The sequence below is a fragment of the Miscanthus floridulus genome, chromosome 9 (assembly GCF_019320115.1).
Source record: "Miscanthus floridulus cultivar M001 chromosome 9, ASM1932011v1, whole genome shotgun sequence".
Taxonomy (NCBI): Eukaryota; Viridiplantae; Streptophyta; class Magnoliopsida; order Poales; family Poaceae; genus Miscanthus; species Miscanthus floridulus.
Genome location: NC_089588.1, coordinates 101,922,886 through 101,941,555, shown reverse-complemented (window position 1 = coordinate 101,941,555; position 18,670 = coordinate 101,922,886). Strand labels below are relative to the sequence as shown.

The 18,670-nt window shown below is 44.4% G+C and overlaps 2 protein-coding genes across 2 annotated transcripts; both read right to left on the bottom strand.

The window, feature by feature from the left end:
* Positions 1 to 16,841: 16,841 nt before the first annotated feature.
* Positions 16,842 to 17,892, bottom strand: LOC136483188 (uncharacterized). Its single transcript, XM_066480257.1, has 3 exons — positions 17,557 to 17,892; positions 17,123 to 17,284; positions 16,842 to 17,039 (listed from the first exon to the last, which is right to left on the bottom strand). The coding sequence occupies exons 1-3, from the start codon at positions 17,890 to 17,892 to the stop codon at positions 16,842 to 16,844; spliced, it is 696 nt and encodes a 231-aa protein (XP_066336354.1).
* Positions 17,893 to 17,917: 25 nt separating this feature from the next.
* On the bottom strand, positions 17,918 to 18,466 carry LOC136480432 (F-box/LRR-repeat protein 13-like). The gene has a single exon (XM_066477974.1). It carries the CDS (start codon positions 18,464 to 18,466, stop codon positions 17,918 to 17,920), a length of 549 nt encoding a protein of 182 aa, XP_066334071.1.
* Between the last annotated feature and the right edge of the window lie 204 nt (positions 18,467 to 18,670).

The following is an 18,670-nucleotide window of genomic DNA, read 5'->3' as shown; positions in this document are numbered from 1 at the left end:
TCGTCAAAAATAGAGTCCGGACGCGCCCGTGTGACCAGTTTTATGACAGACTGGTCCTGGAACCTAGGATGGGCTCCAACTTCAGTTGGACTGGGCCTCCACCATGAGAAAGATGAATTGGACGCTCATGCTGGACCTCCTCCTCTCCTTGGCTTGTATGTGACAAAGTAGTGATGTCCTCATCACACTGCTCTACATTGTATGGGTTGTAAACTTGGCAAACAGTTGCAGCTCCCTTATCCTTCTAGTGAGTCTAAGTCGCAGCGACCTTTTCATCTTGTTCACTCTGATGTTTGGGGTCCTGCCCCTTTTGTTTCAAAAGGGAGACAATCTTATTATGTTGTATTTGTTGATGACTATTCGAGATTTACCTGGATTAATCTGATGTCTTCTCGTGGTCAATTTCTTTCTATTTACTAGCAATTTGCCACTATGATTTGTACACAGTTCGACTCTCCTATTTGAGTTTTTCATGCTGATTCTGCTGGTGAATACATCTCTACTGCTCATCGTTCCTATCTTGCTAAGCATGGTACCCTTGCCCAGTTCTTGTGTCCTGGTGCTCATGCTCAAAATAGTGTTGCTGAGCGCAAGCATCGCCACATTCTTGAGACTGCTCGTGCTCTCCTGATCTCCTCTGAGCTTGCTCCTCATTTTTGGGCTGAGACTGTTTCTACGGCGGTTTTTCTCATCAATCGCCAACCTTCTACTGCTCTTCAGGGTTGCACTCCCTATGAGCGTCTTTTTGGCACCCCACCTTCCTATAGCCATCTTCGTTGTTTTGGGTGTGTTTGCTATGTCCTTCCACCTTGTGAGCGAACCAAACTCACTTCTCAATCTGTTGAGTGTGCTTTCCTTGGGTACAGTACGGAACATAAGGTTTATCGCTGCTATATACCCTATTGCTCGTCGGATGAGGATTTCTCGGGATGTCACCTTTGATGAGTCCTGGTCTTACTATCCTCGTTCCTCCTCTAGTCCTTCTGGTACTGCCGAGTCCCTCTCGTTCCTCGCTTTACCTGAGTTGTATCTTCAGCTGCCGTCTTCACCCTCTTCATCAACTCAGGTATCCATTTCTCCGCCTTCGCCACCTCCTCTTACTTCACCTCCACCACCTCCTCCTACTTCTCCACCTTTGCCACCTCCTCCTACCTCTCCACCACCAGTCTCTCCTTCCCCACCACAGTTGTGTCATGCGCGTGAGATCACTCACTACTACATGTGTCGTCCACGGCCTTCACCGCCACTTGACTCTTCTTGTCCGTCCTTGGACCTCCTCCTGCGTCTTCTCCTCACTATGCCCTTCATGACCGCAGCACCTTTCGTCCTCCCGATAGCCTTGGCTTCACTGCTGCCGTTTTGGCTGAGCCTGCGACCTATAGGGAGGCTGCTGCTCACCAGGAGTGGCAGCATGCTATGGCTGAAGAGATTGCTGCCTTAGAGCGTACTGGCACCTGGAATCTTGTTCCTTTACCACCTCATGCCACTCCTACCACTTGCAAGTGGGTGTACAAGGTAAAGACCCGCTCGGATGGCTCTCTTGAGCGCTACAAGGCTCGTCTTGTGGCGCGCAGCTTCCAACAGGAGCAAGGTCGTGACTATGAGGAGACCTCCGCTCCTGTCGCTCACATGACTACTGTTCGGACTCTTCTTGCAGTTGCTTCTGTTCGTCAGTGGTCGATATCTCAGTTGGATGTCAAGAACGCCTTCCTTAATGGCGAGACCTCCGTGAAGAAGTCTATATACAGCCACCTCCAGGGTACTCCATTCCGGATGGGATGGTTTGTCAGTTGCATCGTTCTCTCTATGGTCTTAAGCAAGCTCCTTGTGCTTGGTTCGAGCGTTTCTCCTCTGTTGTCATCGATGCTGGCTTCCAACCTAGTGACCACGATCCAGCTCTCTTTGTTCACATTTCTCCTCGTGGTTGCACACTTCTTCTCTATGTCGATGACATGATCATCACAGGTGACGAATCTCAGTACATTGCCTTTGTGAAGCAGCGTCTTAGTGAGACACGACACCCACATCCTATGGAGCTTAGTGTTCACCTCCGACCAACTGACGGTGCACCACTTCTTGATCCCACTCGCTATCGTCAGTTTGTTGGGAGCCTTGTCTATCTTGGATCACCCATCCTGATATTACTCTATTCATATCTTGAGTGAGTTTGTCCCGGCTCCTACCCAGCTCCACTATGCTCACCTCCTTCGTGTTCCGCGATATCTTCACGGAACCATCTCCCACCGCCTTTTCTTCCCTCGCTCTAGTTCTCTCTAGCTTCAGGCGTACTCTGATGCGACCTGGGCAAGTGATCCCACTGATCACTACTCTCTCTCAGCTTATTGTGTTTTCCTTAGCTCCTCCTTGATTGCCTGGAAAACCAAGAAGCAGACTGCAGTTTCCCGCTCGAGTGTTGAGGCTGAGCTGCGTGCTATGGCGACTGTGACTGCAGAGGTTACATGGCTACGATGGCTTCTTGAGGATTTTGGTGTGCCTGCCACTGCACCTGTTGATGCAAAAAGTGGATCTGCAAACACAAAGGGCTAATACCTGAATCGATATCCAAAGCGTGCCAGTCGATTTGACCTGTTAATCGACAAGGATGAAGATAGGAGCACTTTGGTCCTGACAACAGCGATACGCCCGGAAGTCATGGCCAAGAGGTACTCACGCGGAACTCGAGAATCGCCGAAGGCCGCACTGAAGCGATGCGACTCGCCGAATCAATGAGAACTCGTAAAGAAAAAAATAATATGCAAATTGACGAAGTCGCCGAAAAGTAAGTAGATGCAAATAGGAGTAAAAATTGGTTTCGATATTGATTGATATATCCATTACATTGCCCCTCAATCTATATTTATACCCTGATCTAAAGAGACACAACCAAAATACAACTCGGACACCAAGTCCATATCTAAGGAAACACGTGACTCTTTACATGAATCATACTCTAACAAATATAGAAAAGGAAATCAACTCCTATCTATTTCCCTATCCGCTCCAATTACGATGGAAATCTCACCAACCTCCTTTCCATCGGCATACTTCCTGTTTCATCGGCAGTAGTCTTCAAGCCTCCCTTCATCGGCATCGACAATAACATCTCCAACCTTATCGGCAACGCTCGAGTAAATCAACTTTTCCATCGATCACCACCATTCATCGGCAACCATCTTTACAAGCTGATTTTCATCGGCTGTCAACGTATACAGTAACTTTCCACCTGCCGATTAGCCCACTCTGATCATTTTGACACGTGCAAAAAACGGTGTCAACACATGCCCCCCAATTTTGGAGTATAAAACCATTAATGCTCCGAAATTTACTCCAGATAACGTTTGCCTTCGCCCAATTACCGTAACTCATCCTCCAAGCCAAAACTTGATCTGTTATCAAATCTAATCAAATCTAGTCCTGATTCACGCACCTCAGTAAATATCGCACAATTTCCAACCACTCTTGCCCTGAATATGGTTAAGATACCGAAACAATAATCCATCGGCAAGATCCTAACATAATAATGCCGCCATTTTTAGAATTAAAATATCCTGTACCGAGATCTCTTCCAAATCATGATTACTTGTCATCAAATCATCTGTACAATTCCTTGATTATCGTGTGAACAGTTACCATATCCATCTGAACCATCTCGACCTACATGCGCGCGGCATAGAGATAAGTCCAAAATACCCCTATTCCGAGCGGCTTATAAATAGATTTCTCTGGAACGCTCGTCTTCTACCCTCAAACCCCAATCTTTGGCATTCTCTCTTTCCGGCGGCGACTCCGACGAACAACTGCGCGACCTCAACCAACAAGAACTTTTCTCCAGCGTCAACCTCGAGTCTCCAGCTCGTGCCCCCATCTACCTCAAGATAATGGCAATCAACTTCAACGTCCCTGCGGTTCGTTCCACTTCCATTACCTTTTACCTCGATTCCTCTGGTCTTTGCGAGTTCATACAGTTGGTAATTTTTCCTCTTTTTTTTTCTTCGGATCCTCCAAACTTAGGAACTTCACAACAAATTAGTTATTCCAACCGATCAGCCGCATGTCCAATGCCTAGGACCAATGGGCAACCCAGATCCAACTGATCTGATTAATGCAGAGGTTAACAGAATCCCCTTTAGAGCCCAAAATTTCTCTCTGAATTTATGGAAAGATACATTCCGATCTTGGCCCAAAACCACCAAAGGGTGGAAAGATTGGTACTTGAGGGTTAACAGGCCGATGCAAGTACACTGGGCAGAACGGAAGCTAGACCAATGCATTAGGCTATCCATTGCCGATATGCAAAAGAACGAGTCAATGATGATTGCAGCTGCTTACTTCTGGTTAGACACAACAAACACTTTCATGTTTGGACATGGCCCAGCCACTCCCACACTTGCCGATGTCTACATGCTCACTGGCTTGGACATTTCAACTGCCGATGAAGGCTCCATCTATGGCAGAAAATCTGAATATAGGGTGAATACCCGCAACATCGGCGGTTGGACGGGATACATTCAAGAATGCCAGAGGACCGGGACAGTTAACCAGAGCGAACATGCCACATTCTTGAATATGTGGTTAGAAAAATTTATCTTCTGCGGTCGATCAGTAGGACCAACCAACGCCTTCCTCCCCGTGGCTGAACTCTTGGCCAATGGTGTAAGGTTCCCTCTTGGCCGATACCTTCTGAGCTCCACTTATCATCTTCTTCATCAAGTGTCTCAGAAACTTTTGCTTGGCGAACCCATCGGCAACTTAGGAGGCCCGTGGTGGTTTATCAACATGTGGCTGAATGCCCATATGCACAAGCGTTTGCAATGGGACTTCTTTGCCCAACAATTCCCATGAGAAATTGCTGAAGACCACGTGCTTGGGGATGAGGAATCGGCAACACGCTCACCCCTCAATTTTGGTGAAGCCATAATTGTCCTCCCTGGAACAGAGGCCAATGAAGACCAGATCGGCAGATTCTTCCAAAACTTCTACAATGGCCTTTCTCGTGATCATAGGGCCTGGGTACCTTATATCGACGAAGAAAACAGATTCCCCCTTCTTTTCAACTTTGCCGATGACACTCTGAATCAGGATAATGAACTCATGATGGCCATCATTACTCCCAAGGCAATCCCGGTAAACACATTCGGTAGCGGGAAAAACACCAATATTATGTATGAATTTGACAATCCATCGGCAGTGTCCCGTCAATTGGCTTTTGGGCATCTGCCAATCAAACTTTGTTTTGCCGATGTGATCAAACCCAGAGAAACAATCACTTGCGGAACAGATTGGAACAGGGTAGTGCGACTCTCCCCCGATGCCGATACTACAGATGTCGATCTATCCATCTGGACGCCAGTATCTTTCATCACCGAATCATATAAGCAATGGTGGCGAGAATGGAGGGACCAACTATTCGCAACATCTGCTCACACATATCGGCACATGATCGACCCTGAATATGCCATTCCCGATGACGCAGTAAGTTTCTTTTAACTCCCTTCTGCTTTTTCCTTTCATATATCGGTAACTAACTTTCTCGTGACAGGTTAACAACCCAGCACCATCTATGAGCAAAAGTGGGAAACCCTTCGATCTTCGGCCTGTTTCCCCGATATCACCGATCGGCTACAACGCCCCCACCTTAGCTGCTTTGACTCATCAGAAGACCCGTGCCAAGACCATCACCTCCAAGTCCAAATTGGCTACAGCTAGGGCCACTCCATTGGCTGCCGCTACAACCTTGATCAAGGCATTCAAGGTAACAACCCTGTTTATTTCTACTCATGCCGATCACAAACTGTATTAACATTAATCATCAGGGTGTAAGAGCCGCTGCTGGATCGTCATCGGCAATTCCTCCGACATCAAGCACTACTACCTCTGACAAACCTTCAGAGGTATTCCTTTGATTTCACATTTTATCTGTTAAATATCATACCTTACACTTGTTTTGCAGCAACAAATGAGTACATCGGCAAGCGTACCAGATGTTCAATCTCCACAACCAACAAGTGCCGATGCCCCCCAGCCAACTGTTGTTGAAGCCCAAGCAAAGCGCAAAGCCTTGACAGATGCCGAGACACAGCCAAAACGACAAAAGTCCATGCCGATCCCCACATCTGCCCCAACGTCTGCAAGCCGGCCAGAATCAGCCGATGCAACTGAGCAAACAGTCAATCCTCCTGTACAGGACATACCACCGGTCATCATACCCCAAGGGCCAACCACCGATGAAGCCACAGAGGATATCCCATCGGCAAGCTCAGCCGATCCTCCACATGGCATACTCCAGGCTGCCTCCTCCAGCCAAGTACAGGAAATTGCCTTGAAACAGGTAAGCCGATTGACCTAGTCGATTTATAACATTCATACTTATCCTTAACTGACCTCTTTTTCTTTTTCTCAGGAACAAGACTCCCCAAACAGCCTATTTTCCTTTGACATTGACGTTTCTGACGATGATGGAGAGGAAACAAGTTCTTCCCTTGCATTGGGAACAATATCGGCAGAAATTAAGTCCAAGTTGGAAGCCCTCCTGTACTTGTTACAACAGGATACCGCCCAACTGGTAGATGACTCGGACCCCGCAAAGGCAATTTTCAAAACAATCCGTGGCCAGGTCCCTGCCGATGTTGAAGAAGCACTCTTCCCAGCAGCCCATTTAGAAAGCCGCCAACTGCAATATCAACGGGCTGCTCAATGCATTGCCGATAGAGCAGCTCAGGCTCAACTCAAAGAAGAGATGCTACAACTGAAATAGATTGCCGATGAGAAGCACAAGGGCATCGGCAACTTGCAGACTTCGGGCGCTGAACTTAAGCAGAAAATCTCAGATTTATCGGCAAAGAGGATGGCTCTATTGGCTGAATTGAAAGAAGTCGAGGCAGCCTTAACTCATGCCCAACACGAAGAAAGCCAGCTACCCGATGCCATCAAGGCCCTTCAGCAAGAAAGAGACATCCAGGCTCGCAAAGCTTTGGCCATGAAGAAAAAACTCAAGCCTGTGGAGGGTGCTGCCGATGAAGACATCAAAGAAATGAAGGAAGCCGACCAGATTCGCCTGCATGCGATATTGGCTATCCAATCCTTGTTAAACTTGTAAATCTTATCTATTGCATCGGCACTTTTATGAGACATTGATATCCTTGTATAATTTTAGCCGATAGGACTGTTATCGGCACTTATACTTTTATGCATCCATCCAGATACTAGGGTAATATTTCTTTAAATATTTTCCATTTAATGCTCTGGGAAACACAACCCCTTCAAGGGTTTCTAGAATATATGCGTTACCAGGAACAGACTGATTTATCCGATATGGACCTTCCCAATTAGGAGACCACTTTCCAAACTTTGAACTTTTAGTCCCAATCGGTAAAATCAATTTCCAGACCAGATCTCCATCGACAAATTCCTTTACCTTCACCTTCTTGTCATACCATCTGGCTACTCTTTTCTTATTTTCTTCGATGCTAACTAAAGCCCTTAACCGATGACCCGCCATATCTTCCAACTCATCCTTCATAAGAGTATCATAATCATCGGCTGTTAGCTGATTTTGAGAACGTACTCGCCTAGAGCCAGTTTTAATCTCCCAAGGCAATACTGCATCGTGTCCATATACTAACTGATAAGGCGTTACTTTGGTTGCGCCATGACATGACATCCGATATGACCACAAGGCTTCATTTAATACTGTATGCCACCTCTTAGGATTTTCTCTAATTTTGCGCTTAATGAGTTTGATGATCCCTTTGTTAGAAGCCTCAGCCTGACCATTAGCTTGAGCATAATATGGAGAAGAATTTAAAACTTTAATTCCCATACCTACAGCAAACTCATCAAATTCTCCCGATGTAAACATAGTACCCTGATCGGTAGTGATAGTTTGAGGAATACCAAATCGGTAAACAATATGCTCTTTCACAAAATCGATCATATTAGCCGATGTCACCTTTTTTAAAGGAATTGCCTCAACCCATTTTGTGAAATAATCGGTAGCAACCAGAATAAATTTATGTCCTTTGCTCGATGGCGGATAAATCTGACCGATGAGATCGATAGCCCATCCCCGAAACGGCCAGGGTTTAATTATAGGGTTCATAGCCGATGCAGGCGCTCTTTGAATATTACCAAACTTTTGACACCCCTGACACCCTTTAAAATATCTAAAACAATCTTCAAGAATAGTCAGCCAATAGTATTCATTCCTTCTGATCATCCACTTCATCTTGAAAGCCGATTGATGCGCTCCACACACTCCTTCATGAATTTCACCCATCAAACTTTTCGATTCATCACTGCTAACACATCTGAGTAAAACTCCATCTATAGTTCGATAATATAATTCATCATCGAGGAGCACATACTTGGTAGCTTGGAACCTTATACGTCTTTCAACCTTTTTATATGAATCCTTTAAATAATCGACAATCTCCTTTCTCCAGTCATCGGTATCGACTGCCGATGTTAGCACTTCCTGAATAGGCTGATACCCTGAAGCATGCTGAGCTAGTCGATTAGCCTCCTCATTATGCAGTCGAGAAATAAGTTCAAGACGAAAATCTCTAAACCCTTTCAACAATTGCAAACATCTTTCGTAATACGAAATTAAAACTTCACTTCGGCATTCATAAATCCCAGTCAATTGATTTATAACTAGCATAGAATCACCAAAGATTTCAACAGCATCGGCACGTATCTCCTTCAGCAATTCTAACCCTTTTATCAAGGCTTGGTATTCAGCCTGATTGTTTGTTGATGTAGCAACAATCGGCAATGAAAACTCATACTTCCTTCCTTGAGGTGAAATCAACACAATGTCGATCCCTGCTCCTTCACCACATGTGGACCCATCGAAGAAAAGTGTCCAAGGAGCAACCTCCAGAGAGTCCACTGTATTACAATGCTGAGTGACAAAATCAGCCATAACTTGCCCCTTAACTGCCTTAGTCGATTCGTAACGTAGTTCAAATTCTGATAATGCTAAAATCCACTTGCTGATTCTACCACTTAATATCAGCATCGACAGCATATACTTGACTACGTCGTCTTTGCATACGACCGTACATTCGGCAGATAACAAATAATGTCTTAATTTGACACAAGAAAAGTATAAACACAGACATAATTTTTCGATGGCCGAATACCTTGTCTCAGCATCCACTAATCTTCTGCTCAAATAATAAATAACATGTTCTCTCCCTTCAAATTCTTGAATAAGAGCTGAACCGATAACGGTATCATCAGTTGACAAATACAACCTGAAAGGTTTCCCGTGTTGAGGTGGAACTAGCACTGGAGGACTCGTTAAATATTTCTTAATTTCATCTAGGGCTAACTGCTGCTCAGCTCCCCATACAAATTCCTGATCGGCTTTCAATTTAAGTAATGGACTAAAAGCCTTGATCTTACCCGATAGATTAGATATGAATCTTCTAATGAAATTAATCTTACCGATCAAAGATTGCAATTCAGTTTTATTGGTAGGAGCAACCACCTTGTTAATTGCATCAATAGACTTCCTACTGATTTCGATGCCCCGCTGATGCACCATAAAACCCAAGAATTGACCTGCCGATACACCAAATGCATATTTATTAGGATTCATCTTCAATCCATGCTTCCTTGTGCACTCCAGTATCTTTCGTAGATCGGCTAGATGTTTTGTGATATCTCCAGACTTAATCACTACATCATCAATGTAGATCTCCACTAATGTGCCGATGTATTCATGAAAAATAAAGTTCATAGCTCTTTGATAAGTAGCGCCGGCATTTTTCAAACCAAACGTCATGACTATCCACTCAAACAACCCTACATGACCTAGACATCTAAAAGCAGTCTTGGGAATATCCTCTTCAGCCATGAATATTTGATTGTAACCTGCATTACCATCCATGAAGCTGATAATTTGATGTCCGGCTGCAGCATCAATCAACAAATCAGCAATTGGCATTGGATAGCCATCCATCGGTGTGGCTTTGTTGAGATTCCTGAAATCAATACAAACACGAAGTTTTCCATTCTTCTTATAAACAGGAACCACATTAGAGATCCACTCTGCATATCGACACTGCCGAATAAACTTTGCCTCAATAAATTTAGTTATTTCAGCCTTAATATCAGGAAGTATATTAGGGTTGCATCGGCGCGCTGGCTGCTGATGTGGCCGAAATCCAGATTTGATAGGTAACCGATGTTCAACTATCGATCGGTCTAATCCAGGCATCTCAGTATAATCCCAAGCAAAACAATCTTTATACTCTTTTAACAAATCAGTTATTTGCTGCTTACACTTGGAATCTAACTTAGCACTAATAAAAGTAGGTCTTGGCCTATCGCCATCACCAATATCTACTTTTACTAAATCATCTGCCGATGTGAACCCTTGACCTAATTTTCCATCATCGGCAAACCTATCCATTAAAACTCTTCTTCAGAACCGACTGCTTGGATCGGTGGAATTTCATAATCAGCAACTCTAAGGAACTCTTTTTCCCAAACTTCTCCTGATATGCATTTAGTTCGCTCATAAGTATCTGATTCTGCCGATGCGATGATATAAGAAGAATCACCAGGGACAACCTCAATCTTATCCCCAATCCACTGTACGAGGCATTGATGCATTATAGAAGGAACACAACAATTAGCATGAATCCAATCTCTCCCTAGAAGCAGATTATATGCACCCTTGCCATTAATAACAAAGAACGTTGTCGGCAAGGTTTTGCTGCCGATGGTCAATTCAACGCATACTGCCCCTTTAGCTGGTGACACATTGCCTTCAAAATCCTTCAGCATCATATCGGTTTTGGTCAAGTCTTGATCTCCCTTACCAAGTTTCCGATACATCACATAAGGCATAATATTAATCGCAGCCCCTCCATCGATAAGTATCTTAGATACAGGCTGCCCATCAACTCTGCCTTTCACAAACAAAGCCTTAAGATGTTGTCTCTCGTCATCGGTAGGTTTCTCAAAAACAGCCATCATTGGATCTAGTGTCAACTGAGCTACTTGATCAGAGAGAACAACTTCTTCCTCATTATCAGATAGTGCCAAAAACTCCATCGGCAACATGAATACCATATTAACATCTGCCGATGGACCCTTATTTTTGTGTTTTACCTGCCACTGCTGATGACCAGACCTCTCATTGGAGGAATTTTCCTCTCGATATAAATCCTCCTGATGCTCACGCTGCATCCTTCTTTTCTGTGTCTTTGTCAGACCCTCCGGGCACCATCGAGGAAACTTGGTCTTCCAAACCGGCTGATAATAGGTCCTAGTTGATTCTACACGACGTATATTAGGGTCCCTGTAGAATATTTCTTCATCGGGAACTCTTGCGTTTGCCATTTCCTCCAGCTCCTCTTGATTCCTTGGAAAATATCCAGCGCGTTTACCAAGCCTCTCATGTACACTAAGTCTGCCCCCCAGCCGATCATGCACTGATGCTCTGCCTCTGATCGGCTCATTGATAAATAAACCCTGATTGCCAGGTCAAAACCTCCTTCCTGACCGATTGACCCCGTAATAACCATTGCACTCAGGGCAATTTTCAATAGTTGGCAATTTAATACCTTCTTCCCAGCAATGGATGAAAAATGGGCACCTCCAATGATCTTTATGCCGATACCATTCTTCCCGACGTCTCTCTTCTTGCTGTTGTCGATATCGGTCATTACGCTGACGCCAACCCTCCTGCTGCCTTCGATGAGTAATCACAATGCCAGGTCGAGGAGGATTTTTGGAACTACTGCTTTCTCCCAGCAAACCCTTACTTTTTGCATCATCGGTAGTTATCCGATGTTGGGGATCCACTGATGCGTTTTTCTCAGCAGCCTCTGACGTCAATACCTTGGTCTTCCCTTTGGCCTCCAACATATTTGCTGGAAAAGGGTGTTGATCAATTTTCATCGGCTTCTGGGCTTTGGAAGTACCAAACTTAATTCTCCCAGATTCAATAGCCGATTGTAACTGTTGCCTGAACACCTTGCACTCATTTGTACTGTGTGAAGTTGCATTGTGCCATTTGCAATACAAGATCTTCTTCAACTCTTCTGCCGATGGGATCACATGATTAGGTGACAGCTTAATTTGGCCCTCTTGGAGCAGAAGATCAAATATCTTGTCGGCCTTGGTGATATCAAAGGTAAACTTTTCTGGCTCTTTCTGACCAAAGGGACAAGATATCGGCTTTTTATTCTTAACCCACTCAGCTAATCCGATAACTGGTTCTTCATCAGAATCAGAATCTCCTACTTCTTCAACAAATGATACTTTTTTACTCCAATTCTTTTTAAGTTCAAAGACCCTAGTATCTTGATCAGAGATCCTTTGCACAAGATGACTGAGGCTTTCAAACTCCTGAGAAGCATATCTGTCTTTAAGATGTGGCAATAACCCTTGGAAAGCCAGATCGGCAAGCTGCCGATCATCCAGCATCAGGCTATAGCACTTATTTTTTACATCTCGTAGCCTTTGCACAAAGCTTTCTACCGATTCATCATTACGCTGTCTCAATTTTACTAAATCGGTAAGCTTCTTTTCATGGATTCCAGCAAAGAAATACTTATGAAATTGTTTTTCTAGATCAGCCCAAGTAATAATAGAATTTGGTGGTAATGAAATGAACCATGTAAATGCCGATCCAGACAAAGATGATGAAAATAATCGAACTCTTAATTCATCTCTGCTAGCTGCCTCTCCACATTGAATAATGAAGCGATTGACATGTTCCATCGTTGATGTATCATCTTGCCCAGAAAATTTAGTGAAATCTGGTACCTTGTACCGATTTGGGAGAGGAATTAAATCATATGCAGGAGGGTATGGAGTCCGATAAGAATAAGTATTGACCTTGGGCTTTATCCCAAACTGATCCTTCATAATTTCTGCTATCTTATCGGCCCAAAAAGCATCAGCCTCCTGCTGACGAACTGGCTGAATTTCTACTAGAGGTACCTGCTGATATCCCTGCACATATCTTTGTGGCCCACGATCTCCAGCAATCGGCATACTTGCCGTTACTTGTGGTCCATTAACCTGCTGGAAAGGATTCATCGGCTGAGCTGCCGATGCTTGATTTTGGAAACCAGCTTGCATATGACCTTGTTGAACCCCTGCAACCTGCTGATTTTGCTGAACTGTATGTTGAACAGGTAAATGTCCTGACCAACTATTATTAGAACTCATCGGTACAAAACTTACCGATGGCTGGTAATTTGCTGACATTGTTGGATAATTATAACCAGCTTGAGGCATGAACTGAACCCCAGTTTGACTCATAGCAGGGGCTTTCTGCTGCATCGGCAGTAAGCTTGCCGATGGACTTGGATTGGGTGTTTGAACCAAAGGCATCTGGAAACCTCCTGGAGTTGGTTGCACAGTAGTTGCTGTAGCATATTGAGGCACTTGAGCCATCGGCGAAACAGCCGATGGTATAGGAGCTTTTCCTACTGCATCAAACACTTGAGGTAACCCAGGATTGAAGGCAGATGACTCCGGAGGCATACCATATCCCCACCAATTAGCAGGAATCTGGCTATTCTGAGACACAGGGCCGGACATAGCTGATGCCGATAGATCTGTATTAAGCCGAACTCGTCCTCCTGGTAGTACCTAATCTGATCGTATCGGTGTAGATTGAATATTAGGTAAGCCTGCCAATACTGGAGGAGAAGTAACTTCTGTACCCACAACGGCCGAGGGAGCCGATGGAGCATTGACAGATGCCGGCTCTGGTTGGTGATAGGCAGGCCCAACGTAATGCGGTGACGCTTGTCCTTCTTTGAGAGTTCAAACCACAGCATTATGAACAGTATTGGACAGCACATTGGAATGATTAATCAAAGCATGATTTACTGCAGAATTAACCATTTCTTGAAGTTTACCAGGATTGGAGTCAAAGGTAACCTGCCGAGGCAACGGCAAATCTTGCTTCTGGATGACTTGTCCACTCTTGTTCAGGCTAAACGATTTCAGACAAAGCTGCCTGTATTCTTCTACAGCCTTTTCCATAGCCTGCCTCTGCTCTTCCTTAAGATCTTCTTCTGATACTGCGATAATGTTCCCTGAATCGATCTCGGAATTGAACATATTGATCGGATTGATTGGTCCCACTGGGCGTGCCAAAAGATGTGTTGATGCAAAAAGTGGATCTGCAAACACAAAGGGCTAATACCCGAATCGATATCCAAAGCGTGCCAGTTGATTTGACCTGTTAATCGACAAGGATGAAGATAGGAGCACTTTGGTCCTGACAACAGCGATACGCCCGGAAGTCACGGCCAAGAGGTACTCATGCGGAACTCGAGAATCGCCGAAGGCCGCACTGAATCAATGAGAACTCGTAAAGAAAAAAATAATATGCAAATTGACGAAGTCGTCGAAAAGTAAGTAGATGCAAATAGGAGTAAAAATTTGTTTTGATATTGATTGATATATCCATTACATTGCCCCTCAATCTATATTTATACCCTGATCTAAAGAGACAACCAAAATACAACTCGGACACCAAGTCCATATCTAAGGAAACACGTGACTCTTTACATGAATCATACTCTAACAAATATAGAAAAGGAAATCAACTCCTATCTATTTCCCTGTCCGCTCCAATTATGATGGAAATCTCACCAACCTCCTTTCCATCGGCATACTTCCTGTTTCATCGGCAGTAGTCTTCAAGCCTCCCTTCATTGGCATCGACAATAACATCTCCAACCTTATCGGCAACGCCCGAGTAAATCAACTTTTCCATCGATCACCACCATTCATCGGCAACCATCTTTACAAGCTGATTTTCATCGGCTGTCAACGTATACAGTAACTTTCCACCTGCCGATTAGCCCACTCTGATCATTTTGACACGTGCAAAAAACGGTGTCAACAGCACCCACTCCTCTCTCTTCTGACAACACCGGTGCGATCAGTATTGCTCAGGATCCGGTCAAGCATGAGCTCACCAAACACATTGGCATTGATGCTTCCTACATGAGATCGTAGGTGCATGATCAGGTTGTGTTCCTCCACCACGTGCCTTCAGAGGTTCAGCTAGCGGATTTCTTCACCAAGGCACAGACACGAGCCTATCATAGATTCTTGCTCTCCAAACTCAATGTTATTAATCCACCATGACTTTGAGGGGGGGTGTTAGATGTATATATGTACTTTCTATTTTCCCTCTACTTGGAGGTGTTCTTTGCATATGTACAAACTTGTATACTTGCCCCTTTGGGGCCTGGAATAGAATCGGTTGGCCACTTATTCTAACATAAGTAACCACAAAAGCTTGTTTTTTTCTTATATTTTGGGCAGAGTCGTTGAGGCTAGGTCTCAACAAGAAGTGGTTGATGGTCACAATGCCACAACACCCTCGCCTAAGAATCACTGCCACTGAAGAGCTGGCCGAAGAGGAGAAGGGTGGTGCTCATCTGGAGTTGATCTGATATTTGAAACTCACTCCGGAACTCTAATGCTGCACTCCGGAACTCTGATGTTTCAACTACTTATCTACAACTCTTATGTTGACTACTCATCTGCAACTCTTATGTTGATACATGTTGTGTTTACTTTTGTTAGTGGGATATGTACACGCATAGGCTGGTTACTAAGCAGGTTGGTCACCGGAGGCAACTGATGCCAGCTTGTACCACTTTCTTTTGTCGCCTAACTCTCTGCCCGGCTTTTCAATCTACTTGATTTCTGTTGTTAATGGAAATGGAGTTTATCCTGGTTTGGAAAAAAAAACCATGGCAAAGCTGCATGAAAAGCCTAAAGTTTTTTTTCTCGAACGACACAGGAGAGCTGTGTGTCATTTCATCAAGAAGATAACAACGGAGGAGAGGCAGAGCCTGCTCCCCCAAGAACCAATTACAGGACTCTTAGCACCACACATTAAGAAAAATAAAAACAGACGACCACTGCCCAAGAAACGGCTAAACAGCTAAAGGTAGCAACCTACTAAAAAGCTGTTGCAGAGCCTTAGCTCCAGCCTCCAGCCCAACACCACAACAAACACTCTTCAGAAACTACAGATAAAACTCTTTGAACACAGCGACTAGCACCCTCAAAGACACAAGCATTCCTATGCTTCCACAACTCCTAGGCAACCAGAATGATGAGTGAATTCAGTCCCTTTCTTATCTCTTTTGGAGCAGCCTTGATTGTTTTAATTTGCACCAGCAGGCAACCTAAAGGTTTCACATCATATCTGATAGTAATAGCTTTCCGAGTGTACCTTTTATACCAACCCATTCCAACTTATGAAGAGCCATTAAAGTGAAAGTTATCCAAGCAACCTGAGATGGTCTCAGGTGAAACCATCTAACTTTGACAGCATGGAATGGGCATAATACAACTTCGTTTCCTAATAGTTGAAGCAACAGTTACTTGAGGCATGGATGTGTTTTAGTTGCAGTCACCTCATCTCTGGTGTCCATGAGTTACCTTGTGATGGTCTTGCTACTTTTGGTATTCTGGACTAGTATATTATTTTGAGTCTAATTAGAATTATTATGTTTTGTCTCCAATTTTGATCCTAAGCAAATAGATGGAATACCAGGCCCACATGTCATATCATAATATTTGAAAAAAATTAGAATGGCTACATTTAGAACACCATTTTTCTGCACTAATTTTGTCACAGCCCCAATTTTGAAAGGCGCAAGACATACATCATCTTTAAGCTCTGATTTTGGCAAAGTGCCACAACTTTGGCCATGGCCAATATTTGGAGCCTTTTCATTATATTTTATACATACAGAAACAGGGTCATACAAATATAGTAATTTATATAAATTGCCAACAGAAAACTTACTTCCAGAAGTCCAAGTGTCATCAAATCAGGCCCTAGTCAGTTTTGGAGGTCGTTGGATCTTGAATTTCTCAGGGAATAAACCATAGGAACCCAAAACATCCAAGACTTTGTGAACCCGCTCATCACCATCATCACATCTAACTTCAACATTAAGGTCCTTCAATACAAGGGATTGCTTCCTTAGGTCATAACTTGCTCCTATTTCCACTAATCTCTCATGTATCTGTCAGAACATGTATACCAAGTTAGGCCATCATACATGTTTACTTTAAATAGACAGATTATTATCACAGAGAATTCATGCACCTCGGGAGGCTCAAACTGAATAATGAGCTTCTCTAGAACTGGTGAGTGCTGGAGAAAGCATATTAATGCACCAAGGTTATTAGTAATGCACCACTCATTGAGTAACAAAGTTTTTAACTTGCTAAATACAGGGCATCGTGTCAAATCCTTCCTGAAAATGAACTGCATAAAGGAAAATTTAGTAAGAATAACTCAACATCTCAACTTGTGCAGTACAAGAAGCATGATGAGGGGATGCAACTGAAGTGAATAGGACCATTCAGTATGTATTTAACATTCAAAACTGGCTAGGCGTCATGACATGATTTTGGCCACAGTTATCTACACAATACATATTTCCCAATGGCTATTCCAGGTTCCAACTAAGAAACAAATGCAAGGACAGAATGGAAGGCGAACAATGAAAAACAATTAAGTGCTAATGGAAAACATACCGGTGCTGTTGCAGCTGTTAACTCCAGATTTGTACAGCTTGACAAACCATGAAGAAGAATGCAATTATTGTTTCCATAGTTGTCCTCATAGAACTGGCATCCCCAACATGACTCATCCCCGCAATCACCAATCTCATAACTATGTTTACAAAAATCATTGCAGTATCCAAGTCTGATAAATGCCTCCACTAGGTACGGCATGCTCACGAGCAATGGAGTCATTCCCATACAGTCAACTAACAGAAGGATAATGAGATTTGAGGCATACATTTGGGTACGGGCATACCCAATGAAGTGAGATTGTGCCATCATGAGACGCTTTAGTGACGGGGACATGATTCTATCACAGTAAATGCCACAATCAGTCATCTTCAGATGCTTTAGCCTTTAGAGACACACAACTTGAGAAATCCAGATCGTCCTGTGTCTTGACCCGGGTAAGCTGAAGTGCTGTCAGGTGCTCCGAGGTGATAAGTCCCTTGGGAAGCAGCCAGCGTTGATATTTATCGTGGCTGGTGACAGAGAGTTTGGCAACTGGGCATGATGAACTGTAGCGAATCCAAAGCTCCAAATACTGGACAGCCTCATCAAAATTGTCACCTCCATAGGAGCTGAATTCGGCCACATGGAGAGGTAACCGGTTGCGGAAGAACAGCAGGTCGTTGACGAACCTGTTCAGGGCACTCGCGCCACAGTACCTCGACGTGGTGGCAGGGGTGATGCGGAGAGCAGGCACCTCCTTCCACAGGTTGCGCCAGCGGTGGGCAAGCACACACGTCCGCACTGCGTCCCTCGATGGAAGGAAGGACAAAAGGTCCAGCAGCAGACCTTCTGGGAGCCCACTGGGTCGGTCTGTACTTCCATCCGCAGTCTTCCTCTTGCTCCTCGCGGCCTCACTCCCCTGAGACATTCCGTTGAACAGGTGCTGACCGTCCGGTCTGGAACGTCAAATAAAACAAATCCTGAGGTATCCCGGAGAGAGTGAGAGGGAGAGAGACAGACAATCAGACTTTACTCACCGCGTGACCGCCTCGCCGATGTACCTGCAGCTCGCGTCGCCGCCGCCGACGAAGTCGGGGGGAGACTGGAGAGGCAGCTGAGAGAGCGGACACCG

Coding starts and splice junctions, on each gene's coding strand:
- LOC136483188 (XM_066480257.1), bottom strand. CDS start 17,892: ATGTCCCCGTCACTAAAGCGTCTCATGATGGCACAATCTCACTTCATT. Junction 17,285..17,556: donor TAACAGCTGCAACAGCACCG/GTATGTTTTCCA, acceptor TCCTTTATGCAG/TTCATTTTCAGGAAGGATTT. Junction 17,040..17,122: donor TTCAGTTTGAGCCTCCCGAG/GTGCATGAATTC, acceptor ATGTTCTGACAG/ATACATGAGAGATTAGTGGA.
- LOC136480432 (XM_066477974.1), bottom strand. CDS start 18,466: ATGTCTCAGGGGAGTGAGGCCGCGAGGAGCAAGAGGAAGACTGCGGAT.